This window comes from Calliopsis andreniformis, chromosome 5, assembly GCF_051401765.1.
Source record: "Calliopsis andreniformis isolate RMS-2024a chromosome 5, iyCalAndr_principal, whole genome shotgun sequence".
NCBI classification, from domain to species: domain Eukaryota; kingdom Metazoa; phylum Arthropoda; class Insecta; order Hymenoptera; family Andrenidae; genus Calliopsis; species Calliopsis andreniformis.
In genome coordinates this window covers 12761872-12781746 of record NC_135066.1, presented here as the reverse complement: position 1 = coordinate 12781746, position 19875 = coordinate 12761872, and the positions used below count along the sequence as shown (strand labels likewise).

At 32.5% G+C, this 19875-nt stretch overlaps 1 protein-coding gene and 1 long non-coding RNA gene across 7 annotated transcripts in view; one reads left to right on the top strand and one right to left on the bottom strand.

Moving 5' to 3' along the window:
• Tsp66e (Tetraspanin 66E) overlaps positions 1–19875 on the bottom strand; it is a 22321-nt gene extending 2446 nt beyond the window's left edge. For 2 of the 6 annotated variants that reach the window (XM_076377742.1, XM_076377741.1), the window contains exons 1-9: positions 19665–19875; positions 5183–5274; positions 3112–3210; positions 1897–2025; positions 1747–1821; positions 1519–1626; positions 1220–1384; positions 634–775; positions 358–432 (exon numbers count right to left, since the gene is read on the bottom strand). In XM_076377742.1, coding sequence (XP_076233857.1) covers positions 398–432; positions 634–775; positions 1220–1384; positions 1519–1626; positions 1747–1821; positions 1897–2025; positions 3112–3210; positions 5183–5242 — 813 coding nt within the window. In that variant the 5' untranslated portion in view covers positions 5243–5274; positions 19665–19875 and the 3' untranslated portion in view covers positions 358–397. Of the gene's footprint in view, positions 1–357; positions 433–633; positions 776–1219; positions 1385–1518; positions 1627–1746; positions 1822–1896; positions 2026–3111; positions 3211–5182; positions 5275–19664 lie in introns of those variants that run through there. The other 4 variants (XM_076377740.1, XM_076377743.1, XM_076377744.1 and 1 more) reach the window with 3 other exon arrangements.
• Positions 3965–5365, top strand: LOC143178847 (uncharacterized). Its single transcript, XR_013001857.1, has 2 exons — positions 3965–4016; positions 5116–5365. It is a non-coding gene; the product is annotated as an uncharacterized LOC143178847 (long non-coding RNA).

The following is a 19875-nucleotide window of genomic DNA, read 5'->3' as shown; positions in this document are numbered from 1 at the left end:
AATACTTCAAATATAATAAGTGTATTATCATTAGTGCTATAAAAAGTTTAGAAAGCTTAAATCGTTCAGTAATTAAAAAAAAATTATCTGAATTCTATTTTTAATATTTATTACGACGTCCATTTGAGACCTTTCATAAACGATATTAACATAATTCTCTCAAAATAAATTATTCTGTATTATTAATAAATATGCAATTACCAATCGTGTCTAATCGGAACATCAATATTGTCATTCTTCAAAGATTTTGATGTTACTATTAAAATACTGTTAAAACGAAATGGCCATGCAAAGCCTACTTCGGATCAACATAAAATTTGAAAAATGGAACGCGCAACACCTTCTGCTAAGGCTTACTTGAAAAAGTAAACACCAACATCTTCGTCGTTGTTACAGTTCACCAGGCCTGTCTCGACGACACGTCGATGCAAGCTAAAAGAATGTTTTTATCAAATACTTCGAAGGAACTTTTCTAACTTTTCTAGGGACGTACTATGTCGCTAGGGAAGAAAGTTCTCTTCGATTATTCTTCGTCGTCTTCTGATCAGTGATTCAATCGTATTTGTTCCGAATTTTTCAATGAAATATGTTTTTCATATGATTAGGAGGCATTAGTAAAAAGTACAAGCCTACCGTGTTGTGGTCGCCAATAGCAGCAAGCCAAATGCAGCGCTAAAATAATCACTAGGATTTCAATAAACGCTAATCCTGCAGCAACACCGATTACTATTGCCTTGTTTTCTTCAATTGTCCTCATTATTGCTTCGTAACAACCCTGTGAAACATATTTAAATTGATTGAATACAATTTTACTAGTTTTTATCATTATTCAACTGTGAATGATTTAAATGTAGCATATAAAGAATATTCAGTAAAAAGCAGAACAAAGTTTAAAAGGTGAGTTTACATTATAAAATAAAAGATAGCCGATTATTGCTGTCTTATTTTGTCATGTACAATCACTTCTTAAACTTTTTCTTACTCGTTATAATAGACTGCAGATGTTTATGCAAATTCGTATTTGTATACACATAGTTATTGAAATGGAATCTAATTAAAGACTTGCTTCACTTTTAAAATATTATAAAATGTGTTTATCTATCGATAATTTCTAAATTTTTTCATATAGTTTATACATTGAAATTTACCATAAACGCATGAAGATCAACAGTCTAGTTGTAGAATTCTGTTTTATATAGCATTTTACATAGTTTCTGACCTTCTTATAATAAGAATTACTGGAAGTAGGGCTGATAGGACAAGTAGGATCCTTCAAAGAATTATTCTCCTTTATGCAACACGCTTCTGGAACAACGTGATCTGGAGACGTCCAATTTGCAACTTCTCGAAAGTCAAGGTAATTTTCTACCCCGCAGCAATGGAGCTACAAGTATAAAATGTGATGCTGCATTTAAGATATATTACGTAACGATATTTAATTTCATTTACTTCAGGTATTATGAATTTAATCACTTTCCATGCGCACTTGACTAATTAATCCATAAAGTTTTTAATAACCTGGGTCATTATGCCATCCCAAGCAACTGTAATCGCTTCGGCCTTGTCAGAATTACTGGCGTAATACTTGATTGTGGATTTAAGGAAATCTTGTGTGCCTTTCTCTGCCTAAAGAGAAATCATGATACATAGTTTTTCAAGTGAATAATAAATATAACACTTATAAAATAATACGAATTTATAGTCTATTGAAACACCATAGAGGTACAGAAGAAAATAATCACTCACATCTCCTTTGAGTCCAAAAGCTAATCCTACTGCCACACATTCCAAAATCAGTACTAAGAGGATAAGGACTCCATACTACAACAAAAATTCCAGTTACCAAACGTTTACGTTTCATTTTTCAATGTGAGAAAAAAATGTAGGAATACTTACAACGCAGAGGAGACATCGAGATTCGAACATTGCTCCACAGTAACCCAGGAAACTGACAAGAAAGGTCAATGCTCCTGTCAGTATTAAGATGTACGATATTATCCTGATAACGTTTGCATCTGTTTTGTTCTGTAACATAATTAACAAAATGAGTCTTCTACTACTTGGCATGTACTCTTCAATTATTTCAATTAGTAGACTACAGATTTTTATGCAATTTCAAATTTTTATAAACACAGTTAACATGTTGATTGCCAATCACGAGTTAACTCGTAGTCGGCTGTCTGGCCTAGGAAGCCCACTACGAATTATCTTGTAATCAACGTATCTTGACAATGTTCTGTTTGGCGTCTTCTATAAGTCTTCCTGTAATATATACAATGCAAAGAATCATGTTGAGCCAAGAATCTATCATGTGAAAATCTATCAAATAAAATACTTCAAATGATTTCAGATTTTTGGCAAGATTCATTGAATTCATAGTGGCAGTCAATGTGTTAAAGAAGTGGGAACCAAAATAAAAATTTACTTGATTTGTTAGATATTATAACTTATACTTTAATTTTCATATTTTGCATATTTTTTAATATTATACTTATACATTCTATAATTTTGCATAGAAAGTGCAAAATGCATAAAAAATCGCAGTTTATTAATAAGTACTTGATGTTTACTTGTTCTCCTTATAGAGTTCACAATTTAAATAAAACAAACAGCTGCTACATATTAATATTACATACATTTTTATTACAACTAAGACTATAAAGGAACGAAAATGAAATCGAAAACATGAATGATAAGAGCTTGCGAGTAGAAAGTACCGGATAGTCTTTCTGAGCGGTTAAACTAATTGGCAACGCTTTCGTGTCGCAATCAACGGACCGTGAACTCGTTGGAAAAATTTCTTTCGCTACCAATAGAGGGTATCCATGCAGAGGGTCGTTGATTGTCTTTTCGTGTCTTCTCGCTCTCAAAAAGAAGAAAACGATCGAGACTCCTCTCTTCTAACAATAGCAAAGAATGAACATGCTCTTTGGAGATTAAATAGTAAAATATTTTTTTGAATGAAACTACGGGACACTCTGTTACGTTTCATAATATAAATGAAAATAAAACTCGTTTGGAATAGAATTGTTGCTTTCAATGGTCACAGTTTATTTTTGTCAGTAACTAAAATGCAAATTGGTTTTGGAGAAAAAATCCTCAAAATTTTACCAGAATATCCGACTGGTCAAGCTTGGCTATGAGATCAGCAAAAGAATTGCTGTCCACGAACAGCCAAATTCCAACGGCCAATGCTGCTCCGCCAGCAACCTGGAAATCGACAAATTTCTTTAAAATATTGACGCAAAAAATGTGTATTTTTATAAAAAATAATATAATCAAAATTTCGATTACTCAAGTTAACTAAGATAATCGAATACGTCTTTTTTTATAAAATAATTATATTTGCCTATACATTAGAAATGATATGAAAATTTAGTAATTTTTGGCTGCTGCAATTTAGATCGAAATCAATCTTTTGAGAATTATTATTTTTAGCTTTTAGATGTATGTGTATTACAACTTATTATTATAGTTAGATTTTTTTATATTTTGTGTTTTGAGTATTTTTTCCCCAACTTCGAGGACTGCCTATTTATATGAGAACTATTTATTAGGTAGCAAAATTTTACCAAATTCGATGATTGTTATTTTAGAATATTTTTTTATTAATTTGTTAGACTTTTTTTATCTGGGACGATTTAAAGGAGCTACTGAATATAATAAACTTGTTTTTAAAAGAGAAGTTGGTGCGTGATGTATCTGCCAATAATGTTCACGAATTTGACCCCGATTCTTGTGTTACTATCGTTTGAAAATATAATAAAATAAGGTTTATTACTTTCGAGCAATCTTGCGTTCTACAATGAGCTAGATGGCAATCTCCGGAACATTTGCATGTACTTTCTACGTCGAAAATTTGAAATGTATATATTGGTTGCATCTATTGGCACGATATCAACATTCTCTTCTCGAACATCTTGTATGATCTGTTCTCTGTGTCTAATACAGACTCAGATAATATTTCTAAGTAATGTAAAGCAGTCTTAAGAGAGTTTGAATAGTGCCTCGAAGAGGTATTAATATAAAAATTAAATCAGTTTAAAATTAAAAAGTTAAATTCTATCATATGTGCAATAATTCTAATTAAAAATAATATATATATATTTTTCTATTCATTCTATAACACAGTGCTTCCTTAAGTATTTAGTTAGTGTTATTCACGATAAAATAAAGATTGCCACACAAAAATGAGTGACATGGTAGTCAAAGTGTTAATAAACTCATTGAATTGAAAATTTTTAGATAATATTTGACTCTCATTAACATTAAGTGACATTTCATAATTAAGATTGTTAAAAGTGGTAACCAAATACAGATACCACATATGTAAATTAAGACACTGCTAAAATTTTAAAAAATTCTTAAGAAAGTCTTTTTGCGGGACAAGTATCTAATTCATTAATAAAATTTCTGTACACATTTTTGTTTCGTAATTGTTATGGCTGTAAGACAAAACGACATATGTCATATTCATTCGAATTAAAGTCTTAATTGAGATCAAAATATAGAATTTATATTTTCAGAAAGAAGAAAGGATATTAAAAGAATGTTCTCATTTAAAAATAAGTTGCCAAGAAAACACAAGTCTATAACACAGCATTTAAGTTAAAAACTAAGTGCTAATATCTCGAAAACAAAAACATGTGACTTAGATCATTTTGCCTTACAACCACAGATTTAATATTGCAATCTTCTTTGTCATCGGTACTTGTTTTATTTTTCTTCGGCCGTATTAGTTAACAATAATTAGCACACAGTTTTTGTAATGAGCTCATAGAGCGTTCTTAGAATACTTGGAACAGTAGATGAACAATATGCAATACTGCGTTGCGAAATTGTATTTCCATGTGCGTCCTAGGCTTAACGTTAACAATATTAATATTATTTCTCCGACTGGCTTTAACATACATTAGTTAATACATATTAATTTGAAATATAAAAAATTATCAGAAACAAGTAAGCTTATTCTATTCATTATAGTCAATAAATAAACAATAAATAGGTCTTTATTTTGCTTAAATATAAGAATGAAATTTTTTAATTCAATGAATTCATTTTAACTTGATAAGCAGCTTACACACGATGACTTAACACGACTTCTCTGATTAACAGGTTAAAAACAGAAACAAGGAGATAATATCTTCATAGGAACCACGGACAGACACGATGTTATACTTACAAAGAAAATAAAATTGAAGAAACAGAGAAAATACTTGGCACACTGTGAGGCACAACCCATTTTGGCTTCGTTCGGTCGGATAGTATCTGCAACTAAACAAAACAAATCTTCTTTAAGTATAGTTAAGTAATACACTGTAGTACGATATGATTCATCTCAATACAGTTCGCAGTCTATCGGTCATTCAATCTGCAAGCCTTATTTATCGCAATCTCCCCTTTCAGTCTATTCAGGGATGAACTGGTCGAAAGCAGAGAAAAATTTATCTGTCTTAAAAAATCTTCGCAATGAAAATTTTTAGTCCTCAATATTGTACTCGTTTTTAATCAACAGTTTGAAATAAATTATACGACAAATATAAGACGAACTCAACATCTTAACAAAATTTTAACGAATTAGAGTTGAAATCTAAATTGAATGATTATCTTAAATCAACTTATATAAAAATTCAAATTAATTTTAGTATTGTGTAAATTATTTTTTCAAACTATGAAATTGAAGTGCTTATAGCAAAAACAGCAGATTCAAAAGAGCATTAATCAATTAAACAAGAATTAAAAGTGTTACAGTATTTTGTTTGCTCTCCTGGAAAAAGACCAAAAGCGGCAAAAGTTATTTTTATTATAAGCTCTTCAATTTATTACTGTTACATTATGACAGAGGGGAAAGCATTATCTATCAAATTTTGACCCTCTCTTTTTTTTAATTTCTCGAAGCTTGAGGTTCCCCTGAGTCCAAAAATGCCAACCAAAAAACGATGTATTGTGAGCTCATAATAGCAGTAATTATATGATTTAGTCACGTAAAAGAAAACATTACGAAGTTGCTCACGAACGGGATTAAAATAAATTCTTGCGTTTATTTGTCAGAGGCGTAGTTGCTTGTCGTCTGGAAGGAAGGTCTCTGCGATGCTCCAGTTACTTAATTAAGACGTATTTGTCGTCAGAATGATCGTAGGCGGGAAACAAAAAGCAACGAAAATTGGGCGAATTAGGACGAATTCTTGTTAATCAAGAATACAAGCGTCTTTCACGGTTGCACCCGAGATGCAATCAGCATCAATAAAGTTAATGCATCGTTCGTTCATTGTGCAAATCTGTTATCAGAACATGAAAATATCTTCTTTTTCAGTGAAAAAGATTTGTTCTGAGGCGTTATTCTACCTTTTTAATGAATTTCTTACGTATTTACAGAGTACAAAAATATTAAAGTTAATAACACGATTTTTACTCACTCTGATCTCACGATTTCGTTATCAGCCATACCTAAGCGTAGGTTCGTTCCTAAAGTCAATTTATGGGTTAATGACTTACGTTTATCTTGTCAGAGGTGAGATAGTATAGATAACAATGAGCTTATAACGCGTAAGTATTCTATATAGTTATAATCGTAAGGAGAACTGTTAAAACAGATAAAACGATTGATGCCTTTATTTATTAAAATTAATTGAATTTTAGATTAAATATCATTAAACTTCAATTTATACATTTGATACCGCAGTTAATTTTTTGTCTCATTTTCCATGCGATTAATTAAGTATTTAGTCTAAACGAATACTTCTGCTTTATTTGCAATTCGTCATTTTTGTCCTAAATGCGCTGAATAACAAACATTAAAAATTTCTTTTCCATGTATCAATTTTTTTCATATTTAGTTTCCACTTTTTTTTTACTAGATTTAATAATATTAATTATAATATAAATGCAAATTATTCATATTTTTGCTACGAAGTTGCGTATACCACCGTATAATAATTTCGCCAGTTGTAACTTTAGGCTATTTTTGTTCCAGACTATTTAAAGACCACTTTTTTAGATATTAATTTATTTTAAGTGTTAGACAAGATACTAAACTATATGTATAAAACATTTGGGAAATTGATTAAATGGATGCTTACAAAAATTATATAACATTCTGAAGATTTGCATGACGAAATTGTGCACGCCTACCTTACTTGAACGCGTAATTAGTGAACAGACTACTATTCTATTCTGCTGTCTATTAGAGAGCCTGCAGGAGTCTCACCGACCGAAGTTAATTAGTTTGCATAGCTTCGGCGAAGATAGGGACAGCAGAATTTACATCTAACTAAAAATGGACAAGCGGTAAAATTTCTTAATCGGTTTATTTATACTAAAGCTCGACTGATTGCAATAATGTTATCAATAATTGAAGCGTTATTGTGAAAAGTAGCGTAAGTATCAAAATTGAAAAATTCTGTTTCTTGTTAAAAAAAGATGTTCTATGTGTCACATACAACAGTTTATTAACAAAAAAAACATAATTTTTCAATTTTATCACTTTCGCCATTTTCCACAAGAACACCAATTCTGTACTCGAGAGTCAACCTGTTGCAAATCCTTTTTTATGAGAGCAGAAAAACTGTGATTACTTATTTCTTAGCATAGCATTTGAAATAGTTTATACTATTAAATTTCTTTTACTTGCCACGTAGCTTAGATTCCTGTTATTATAATAAAACGAAGAGAAAGCAGTAAGATACTGTATAAAAGTTAATTTTGGAAAAAAATGAACTTAAGTTAATCTGGCTCTCAGATACGGTTTTTCAGAATAGTTTCACAATGCAATTAGCATAAGAACGACAGGTACAGTGCAACTGCGAAATATTGCGTTCGCTCACAAGGTAACTTCACCTGAACGAGTCTTGAACAGTGGAGACTTGACGCGTCCTTGGATTATCTTTTGCACGATGCAACAATTGTCAATCCGGTTTCTTCTTCCGCTAGCATCTCATAATCCGTTCACGGCATCCTAACGACATGGATACCTGTATGGTTTACATATTACGTTTTCAACACATTACGTAGTATACATGTCATACATATGTATACAAGGTGTCCCAGAACTGGTGGCACAAGCGGTAAAAAGGTGACTGCATGACAAAATAAGTTGAAAATTTAGGATATTTTGTGATGTCATTCTTCGTTTTCAAAAAAACTGGCTTTGAATTTTAACCAAATATGAATACACTGAAGTACAGTTTTAGCGTAGACAGTCAATGGTCAGACTGCGAGTGTTCCCATGTACACTTCAAACAAGGAAAACTGTATTTTCGTAAGTTGTATTCGATCATAATTCAAGCTCAATTTTTTCGTAAACTAAGCACAATATCAAGAAAGCTTGTTCTACATTTTTGAATTATTTTTTCATGTAGAATCACTATCATTCTGCTTGCATCACCAGTTCTGGGACACCTTGTATACTTTGAAGTTGTACGACGATTAGTAGTCCACATCATGAGCTGATCTCATAAGATTCTACCAGTTGCACGTTTTTATAGTGGCTCTTCAGGTATCCATGTATCTGAATAACAAATTAATGTACCTGTATGTATATATATAGAAAATATCGAATGCATAAACATTTTTAAATCGTTTTCCAATTGAATCTCTTTTAGTTTAGATTTACATTCGTTGCAACTCATTTAAATCTAAATTATATGTTCTAAATATCATCTTCTTAGTATAGTATAAGAAAATAATTTATGGTAGAGAAAGTTAAACGATTTTTTATCTGGAAAATTAATCTTCCATTCAATAACTAACTTACTAATAGATGCGGAAACGTATTTATAACACTCCATAAACTCGGTACTGATAGTAAATCACGAGACTGTACGAATACAGTATTTACTATCACTTATCACTTAATTCAGAATACATTAGAATCACTTTACTCTTGTTCATACTCCTGTTCATGTATTTGTAGTTCATATAATACTATTTATGCTTTTTACATTTTACTACATATGAAAAGAAGCTACAACTTCCCCCACTTTTTCAGACACTTTCAGTTACTTCTTAATAGTAAATTTTAATGGTAAAAAACTAAACTATATAGCCATAATTTAATAGCAAGAACGATAAACGAGTGTGTTTATTTTAAATGAGAAACGATCGGCTAAGCAGTTCTTGTTTCTTTCTTTCTTAAAAAGGTCCTCTGTTCTAGGTCAACAAGGTACAAAGCCCCTTAAATAAATATTCTAATCGTACACAATCTTCACCTCAATACGAATCGACCGTTTCCAACAGTTTTCACTTAAAACGTACTGATCGTCACCCAAGAGGCGTCTTTTTAAACGTCTGTTCCGCGCCAGTGAGTCGCGTGCGTGAAAACGCAGGCTTCGGTCGATGCACAGTCACGTGCGCGCGCGTATCCCGTGAATATTTAAATTAGAGTCCCTCGAAAACGGAGCCTCAAACGAGAATTTCCAATCGCTGTTTCCGCCTCGCTGCCCGACGAGTCGTCGAGCCTCGCTTTTCGGCGTTTCTCGATACGAGAAACTTTTATCTTCGATCCTGATCTAAATGTCACTGTAACCTGGACCTACCAGTTACATTAACGCCGATTATTGCTCGGCGTTTAAAATCTGCTTAATTTTAGCGGTTCAACGAGTTCGACAACTTTCGACGATGACGCAATAACCGTGTCCGCAAATGTATCGTATGCTCCCCCCTCTAGTTGCATAATGCACACACTGTGCAAGCTTAGAATGCACTCGCGCGAGAAATTCAGCGTCCCGCGACGGCGATTCCTTCTCGGCCTTACACGCTGCCCGCTTTTCTGTCCAATTATTCTTCCGTGCGTTCGATTGTCCAGAATTAACGCCACCACGTGCGGTTGCACGAGCAACAAGTTCAAGATACACTCTCGATGCGCAAACGAAGTGGGAGTGATCGTTATTTGAATAAGTGGTAGTATAGAGCTGGGTAAAACACAGGGTGATCAGATTTATGGGAAACCCTCTGAGCGCTGGCAACATTTATTGTAAATGCTGTCAGCATTGTAAGTGCTGTCAACACTCATTGCAGGTTTCCAGTTAAACTGATCATCCCTGTATGTATTACTTTCAATAAGATGTCTATAATAAGATGGCAGAACCTGATATCATGTTTTCTAATTTTTCAGTACAGCGATTTTAAAGTTAGGTAAACCCACATTTCATGAATTACCATTTTGTTTTTTCTTAAATTATTTGATGTGATATAGGTTATTATATTTTGCAAACTGATAGATCTCATGTAGATGTATATGGAAGAGTATACGTAATACCTCGATTTTTAAAGAAAATGACATCAGGTTTTACAATCTGGCTACAGGAATACACAGTAAACAGAATGTTTTACATATATTAGATGAATATTATTTTGAAAATAAAATATTACATTTCTAGGAGGAAGTTTTTAAAGTAGTTGGTATCTTCTTATAGGTAGGTATTTCATTAATATTTTTAGTACTATTTTCAATTTTCTTTCCTCGTAACGACCTCATTATTTCTACTACTTTTCTGTCATTATCACACTACTGACCTCATTCACAACATGCCATTAATTAAAACAAACTGCAGTCTCAAAGTCTCCTAATCCATCCTTTCGTTTCAAAATTTCAGAATGAGAACTCTAGGTTCTAACAAAACCTCGTTTCGCATCAATAAACCGAGTAAAAGTATCGAACCGTAAAAATTGCATTCGCATTGATTTCTCGCGAATTGGGCGGTGCAATATGCACCACGAAACATTTTAGAAGCGAAACGCACTATCGTCGCGCATCGGGACTGCGAAATTATGTAGGTGGGTCTAATGAACAGCAAAGAAAGGTAGACGAACGCAATCGTACGCGTAATGGTCATTCTCAGAAATAGCAGGAAACGCGACCGGTGAAAAAGACCTGCAAGCCTTCTTAGAAGCAACCAATTGGTAAGGTAAATTCTCGTCCAGAGGACAATGACACGTGTAAAATTAGGTCAACAGACTTGAGACCGTGTCAATAGGTCGCATCAGCATCGTTCCTTCCGTTTGATCTTCGTAGCTTCAGTATTTGCTTTTCCTTCGTGTTAATTACAGCAACAAATTGCTTCTATCTTTCTATCCCCTTTACTTTTTACAATCGTTAGTTTAGTATCATTTTATCATTAAACGTCATGTTATATTATCGTTAAAAGTAATGTAATGAGTTATTAATTCGACAGAATGGCAAACCAGTTAATCAGTATTTTATGAAATGAGTACTTTCTATACCAATTTTTGTATAAATTGACATATGAATATTTATTATATTTAAACTTGTGGTTTTGAATTTATCAGTAAGTATAATAAAGAAACATATTAGTTTTTACTATTTAAAATTTTCATACTTATTTTGTAATTATTTTGAACAAGTATGCCTGTAAATTTATTAGTGTCATTTATTTGTTTCATTCTACAAACGATAAGAAATTAATTGAGAAAGAAGTAGTGGGTGGTCCAGTTTAAATCTGTTAGCTTCTATTCATATGAAGACCACAGGGAAAGAACTTGAGTCACATTTCCTAAATTTTAAAGCTTGAAATAGGTCGCTACAAAATACAAAAGATTTAATAAAATTATTAAAAGCTATTTAATGACTTTAAATTTCTCATCAAATTATCAAATTATTCTTCTGTTTCGTGTGGACTTGTCAAGATATTTCCCTGTGCACTCACTATGAAAATGGTTATATTTTGCAACTTGTCAAAATTTTCATGTTTTCAACGTTAACATGTAAAAACAGTTCCTTTTAGCTACCAGCTAGCACAATAAAAAGGCAAAACACCGACAAAAATGGACTTATTAAATCCTTTACATATGTATGGCCCTTCCCCTGCGGTTTTCATATGTACATATAACATATGTACCATAGTCAGGTCTGAAAACAGATGCACAGCCCAAAGTAAATTGAAAATCTGTAAAATCTGGGTCACTGATTTCAAGTTACTCCACGCGCCCTTTTTCCCTATGCATTCTCTTTCTCAGTATCCTCTGCCATTCCCACGAGAATCGTCTATAGAGGGATTTTACATAATTAATGGCGTTAATTATGAATTATGTTCGCTGGTGTGGAGGCTTGATTTCCTTAACAGTATACCCTGTATGACTAATACCATAGTAAATTGCAACACAGTGAGAAAATTCTTCCACAAAACCTTGTTTTTCTTCGAAATCCATGGACGGAGCAAGCAAACTCGAGTTAAGAATAAAATACAATTCTAGTAAGGATAACTTCTACGATGTTTAATCTGGATATATCGAAATAATACAGACGATAGATACTAGCAATTTTTCTCGATCATCTTTTTTAGATTTTGGTAATAATAGAGACAGACTATAAAAGTATTTTAAATAATTCAATTATCGTAGGAAAATTTATCCAGAAAATCCCAGAATACACTTCAGTATTCAGAGGGTGTAGAGATACGAGATACCCGCTTTATTTTTTGACCTGGAGTGTCCCAGAATAACTATAAATGAAAAATCGGGCGAGCCACTTTAGGGAATTTCTTGAAATGCGAAATACTTTCATTTGAAAGACTCAGTACTACACAATAATAAAAAAATACAAGAATAATAATTTTCGAATTAAAAAGACTTTTATACTGAAAATAAATTCAAGATTTCTTTTAGATATGTACAGAAAAACTACATAGGTTTTACGTATTTCTTTTCAAATTAAAAAAAAATTAATTTAGCATGTATTCAGAAACTCAGACGAGCATGGAAACTGGGTCCTGTACCTCATATAGACTGTCTCTATTATAGTATTATTTACATTCTCCACAGTATTTTCAACTTTTGCTTATGGAAAGCTACTCCAAGGAACAATCAGTTGAGTAGGCCTGCAATAGAGCGTGAGACGCGCTTCTGAAGTCGATTCACGTGTCAACGATACGTAGGTATTTGTTTTATCAAAGGCAAGATTGAAAGAGAACGACGAAGGCGCTACAAAGCATAGACGACCCTTTAACGAGTAGACAGCGTACCGTCTTGAAGGGGCGAACAGTGCCAAGTGTTACTGCATTTTTCCGTGAGAAATAATTTGTCGTCTCAATGACAACGAGGGACCATACGATGGCACCAGGAGGGAGAGGAAATCAGCTGAGCGGCTCACGAAATAATCAGGAAGCTATTAGACCGAGTTACATCGCGGTCCCGTTGCGAGCGTCCGCCTGTTCTAGCTCTTTAGCTCTCTGTTGGCTCACAAAGCGATAACGCGTTTTCGTCATTAACACATATTTCGACTAACGGGTCTTATCTCCCTCAGGTATCGAAAAAAAAATTAAATTTTATTAGACGGTACAGTCTAGCTTGTACGTCACCGTGCATAGAGTCTAACTGTGGTCAACTTCATGAAACAAACCGCAGAGAAATCTAAGAATAGGATAAGTGATGCATTACAAAATTGTAGTGCTGAATGCAAGAAGGAACTCGTCAGTGTCAATAATGAATTTTGAGAAAAGTGTCTTCTAGCTACTATGAAATTATTGTGGTCTATGTCAAACATTTAAAAAAATTGAATTTATCATTTATTTCATAATATCAACTCTTAATATATCAAGATATGGCAATTAACGTTCCTTATCAAGGAGGTCCTAAGAGACCCTATTGTTTTTTAAGGAATCTGGGTTCATGAGGGACCCCCTTGGTATGTTAAGAAATCTGGGGTTGTGAGGGACCCCACGTTGATATATTAAAGGTTAATGTGTGTAGTGCAAAATAAATGATAAATTCAACTTTTTCAGATTTTTTACTTAGACCACTTTTATTATTATTAACACATATGTAGTGCAATTGTTTTGAGACTTTCTAGGATAGTTAGAAATACAATGTTTCTCCTCTGTATTTTCATTAGTATAACATGAATAATGTAATAAATGAATTAGTAAAATTAATTTCAGTTATGACTGTTTCTACAAATTCTAGAAATTAATTTTTTCCAGAATTCCATGAAATTTATACCTATCTTAAGCTTAATAAAAGGATACTTAGTAATAACAGTTTCATAAACCTCTAAAATTAGAAGATGCAATATGCAAGTTTCATTAAATATTGTTATTTCGGCGTAGTTAAGCTAAGAAATTTTGCATCGTTGTGAATATATATTTCCGAGTAAGCGTATTGTATTTTTTTTCTTTTTTAATTTGTGGCTTGAGTTGCTGTTCCACATCCATTTGCCCATACTTTTCTGTGGTAGCATGTCCCTGGTAGGATTTTCATGCATACATTTTATGGCTTGCTGAGCCTTCAAGGGCAGTTTAAATTTGTGTACGACTAGTCGCGCTTCAAACTTTCCTACCGTACCTCGTTCAATTTACAGTAGGAATTCCATCATAAAGATTTATTACAGGTAGTTCAGCTGGAAAGTATTGAAAAAATTTGTTTATTTAAGATTAAATCTAGAACTATACAAAATCTGTTCGCTATTTACTTTATCGAAACTATATTAATTAATTTCTAGTCAACATTATAATAACAAACGCTTTGGATTTTTAAAAGCCATTAATTGTATGAATAGCTCTAATTTAAACCCATTTGTCATTTTGAATTCATTTAAATCATTCAGTGAAAGGAAATTATCTTTGTATATTATGAAAATTTTTAATCTTTCTTATCCAAATATAGTATGGTTTAAGCTTCAGAATATAAGCGATATTTATAATTAGTATTAAGATACTTTTATAATTTACTAATGTATTTTTGTACTACAACTTATTTGTAAGGTTCATGTTAATTAATTTCTCAAACTCTAGTTACATATTTACTAATTGTAAGTTGAATAGCACTAGAAATTCAAATAAAACATGGTTTAAACATTCAAACTGAATCGAACCATCTCCAAAAACATAAAATATTCGAAGATATTCAAATATACGTCAAGTTACAATCTGCTGCGAAGTTACATAGATAAAAATAGAGGTTGGTGGTTTTCAAGGGACGCGAAAGAAAAAAGCTGAGGGAGCTTTGCTATATTTAAGGACTAAAATACAACGTGTCCAATAATATGCTACAATCAGGAAATAAACTCTTCCTTGTGTAAAAATAAGCCAAAAACGTGGATCGAAATTTCATCATAAAAGCGACACTCTAAAAAAATTCATTTTCTAAATATCGATAATCGATGTTTTCTTTACGAAAATTCTGTTTAAAAGAATTTTTGAATTCTAACTTTTGAAACAAAAACAGAAACGTCTATTTCCTTTTGAACAGCTCGTAGCTGTAAAACGTAACTACATAGATTGTAAACGTCTGTAATAGGATCTTGAACGAGTCATCGGCTGCAAATGTTAATTTTTCTATAACACTTACTAGCCGAGACAAGTAGAGGCATCAGTAGCTCTTTCGCGTACAGAGGAAAAATTATATTTTATTAAGCGATACAGTTTTTATACCAAAAAGATCAAAGTTATAATATAAAACTATAATTTTCCACACATGTAGGTACTTCCAAATAGAACTGAAGCACAGTTTGTGGGACCAGTTGTCCCAATACGATAAGATATCAAAATACTAGAGAATCTTAACAGTTATCTATTTATGGAGAACTGACTCATTTACAATCTTCGATCATTTTAATAAACTAATATTAGGAAATCTTGATAATGTTATCTTTTGACGAAGAGCTCAATCAGTTAACATTTTTCGATTGCTTTCACTACCGGTGTTACTAACAATAAGGAATTTCACGGTAGTGTTCATTTCTGAAAGAAAAAACGAAGAAAAAAAGAAATATTCCTGGAATACAGGAAAAGTACATGGTACTTTATATCAGAAAATACTTGCTCTACCAAGAAACCTTTCTACAGTAGGAATCAAAATTTTTAATGTGAGAATTTTTGATACGAAGAACTTTTTTTAAAGAAAGGTCTAATGGTTCGTGTCTGAAATAAAATCTATTAAAAAGTTCCATAACTGTTTCGATCCATGTTCTAACGAGAACTAAGTTTCCTAAGAGTGTAAAGCCTTAATAGCTCGATTTCTTTGAATTAGACCAGATTATTTGTGCATGCCTTCCGTTCCGCGCAAGTTCAGTCACGTTTTTCCGTGTACTCTGTATGTACAATATTAGCGCAAAGTGCGATCACTGTTTGTTAAACGAACAGACAGAGCTACCCCCTGCGAAATGTTTTCGTTCAAGTCAGCCTCGAACGTGTACTGCAACGAGGGCATTGACGTTGTGCACAGTGTATACCGTGTGTCGTTATGGTAACGCGGTTCATCACAAACCCAATTTTTTCTTTTCGATCCCCTCTCATTTCCCTTGCATTCTGTCGAATTCGAATATATAGGACATATTTTCCATAAGGCTAATCGGGTAAGCTGGGGCCTTATTTTAAAACCTTACAAACAACGATATAGAGAACAGCCTAGTGTAGGAAAGTTCCTTAAAATATATCTCATTGCACCAGCCTCTTAATACAACAGGTGTATTTATCTTAACTGGGCAATTTGGTTAGTACTTGGTTTTTAATTTAAATTTCACTTAATTTATTTTTATACCTTGTTTGATATAAATATGTGTACTAATGTTGGTATTTTTATTTTATTAAAATGAGTTATTGCAGAAATGTATACTATCATTTTTAATAAACTTGAAAAACGATGAGTATGAGTTTGATTAACTGAAATAAATTTGTATTTTTGAGACCTTATAATGGTATTGCGCCTGGGGCTTTCAGAAGTATTAATGCGGCCCTGTGAATAGACCTACGTATGTCGAAACACATTAATAAATAACTTGTAGTATAACTTCCTTATTTCACTGTTACGCTAAAGTGTTGATATAGAGTTGAAAAGTGTAAATAGCTATAAAGGGGAATGTATTTAATTAGCGAGAAATGTTAGTACGAAATAAGTGTCGACAAGAGTATGTACATACAAGGATTACTAGAACAGCAACAAGTGGTGGTAAATAATTACGGTATGTAGATTTATATCAAAAACTTTCTTTCTTAATCTCGTGAAATTAATCGTACAATAATTAAATTCGTGACAAACAAACACTATATATACTTTTAATAATATTATATCATTTTTTTTTTGATAAAGTTATCTTTAGAATACAATTATTTAATTAATGGATTTCTATTATCCTGATTAAGCAAAGGAACAATTTTCCCCGTAAATTCTTTATTATTTCAGTAATACATGTCTATTTAATTTAATAATACAGTAATATGTACGTGACACAAACTAATCTTTTTTATTTTGCTTTATTACATTTTAGTTTTTATCATATTCTTTCATTTTTTTTCTCATATTAGATTAGAGAAAAATTAAAATACGATTTTCCGATATATTTATGATATACATAATTTCCCAGTTTTTATTTCAGACCACTTGTCTCCATATATCCCTACAGACAATCACAAGTTGAATTCAGAATTTAAAAATTAAATTAAGATTCGTTTTCCCTTAATACACTCTAAACATTCGTAACATTGCAAGGGGCGATAGCTATGAGTCGTTTATGACTGTAATAAAAGATAAGACACTTTCATATTGCACTCGAGGTAAGATCCAAACTAAATTTCTTCAATCACCGATTCAATCGGGCACTTCTGTATTTAGATCGAATAAAAATGTTTCCCCTATATTCCCCTAGCTTTATTTACGTATCATGTATAACAGAATCATCGAATTTTCTGCTAATATTAGGAACAAACACGAAATATATAAATATGTAACATTATGTACACCTGAATTTCCAGGTTTCGTACCTTCCGTATTCGAATCTCCTACGAATCTAAATCTTTATGCGCATCAGCGTGTATAGTTTTACGTAAGACGGAAAATGCATAGATACACTGTACATATAGTAAATTACACGCTGAATTCGAAATTTAAGTCAATTACATACGATGTAATCGTACGTTACATTACAATTATACATTACAATTTATTAAATCAGCTCGTACAGGAATCAGTAACTATCATATTACTTATTAATCAATAATTCACTAATAATTATAATAATTAATTAGTTTAAGTAACATTCGTGGATAACAATTTAGTTAATTCAAATACAATATATCATTTCAGTTGCAATGTATATCTGATTAAACATTGAAAATAACTATAGATGTCTCTTCATATTCTATTTATCGTTTATACATCATACCCTAAATCGTAGTATTATATGTTTTGAATTATTTATGATTATACATATATGACGACACCTGACACATACATGCAGTACCACAATACTGTCCTGAAATATGAAAAAAGAACCAAGAAGGTTGGAACAGGTGTCCAGAAAGAGAGAGAGAGGGAGGAAGGGAGCGACAGAGAAAGAAAGAATTTCCAAGAAGGGAAAGTCGCGCAACTCGTTACAAGCAAGTATAAAGCACTAAATTGTCATCTCAAGGTACAGCAACAAAAATTCCCTTATTTTGAATGAAATATACTAGCATTTTTACGCTAGAAATATACAAATACCCAAAGAAAACAAAACGATTCTATCTTATGTACGTAAAATTACCATTAAGTCGTAAAAAAAAAGAAAACTCAACAGACATGTAATGTCTTACACGTAAAAGGAAGTTGCGAGTACATATGTACTGCGTAATATATCTACTGATTGAGATAAATATAGATTCGTTTCGTGAAGAAACAAAGACGTAAGACTCTTATTTTATGAAATAATTTTTAATAACTTTAAACCTACACCAAGAGAAACCCTCGCCACACTTGTCTATACATTTATTATCGATATATGCATTGATCCTAATCATCGGGACAAAAAGATACATATAATCACAATTCTAAATTGGAATTTATTGAACCCCATTAAGCTTCTATTCCTACCTTATGAAACCGATCGCACATATATACAACCATTAACAATTTTTAAACTTCGTCTAGTAAATTTGAAATGAGTCGCTCGTTTGCAAACTCGATGTACTCCGTATAAAAAAAATACTTATATTTCTTTTAAACATAAAACGTAAGCATCTCAATCAAGTGCTTTGGAAGTAAAATTTACAAAAGAAATTCGAAAAATGGCGTTAATCACTTCAGCCTGTAAACGGAACAAATACAATGCGTACTAAACGAGTTTGAAAACAATCGCGAACAGTGAACATGCAATCCCCCTGGAATAAATTATCCCATTGCAACAGCAGTTACGCGTATGGTACAAGAATGCGGTGGAAGAAGCACGATGTTAAAGAAAACAGAGAAACAACGTTCAAAACGTGGACGAGATTAAGACGAAAAAGTACTGACGAAAATGACAAACGACTGATACACATTCAGTCTTTAAAACGAATAATCTATAACTATTACAATTTTCCCTAATTCATAGTATCACTATACACACACATCGCTACTTTTAACGTTATCAGTAAAATTGCAACTAAGATATAAATACGAACCAACTCTTGCACCCCAAATCTAGAAAAACTAATTCCTTAAAGATCTGACGTTCACGCTGCGGGAGGACCAAACGAAACACTCAAAAGCTGAAGTATTAAATCTCACGTAAGAGCAACCGAGGAATTTGAACTGAAATAAATCATTGTAATAAAATCGTACGTCCTGTGGAGGCAAAAAAGTTCAGTTCGCAGAAAATCTTCGTGGATTTCAGCATTGCACGAGAGAGAATATGCGAGTGGGAAATAATCCTTAACGAAGGATAGAATAAAGAAGAAGAAAAAGAAAATGCAACTTACGGTTACGATGCTGCGCCTAGGACTCCCCAGCAAAAGAGATTCCGGGAGGCTCGGGGATGCAGGAAAACAACGCACTTCACACAATGTCACCGTTTATCATCGTTACAGACGTGAAACAGTAAAATCGTAACAGTTTCATCGGCGTCATTCGTACCAACGAATTGTCGTTGTGGTCCTCGCGGAGTGAAGGAACGTCGTTACTCCACGCTGT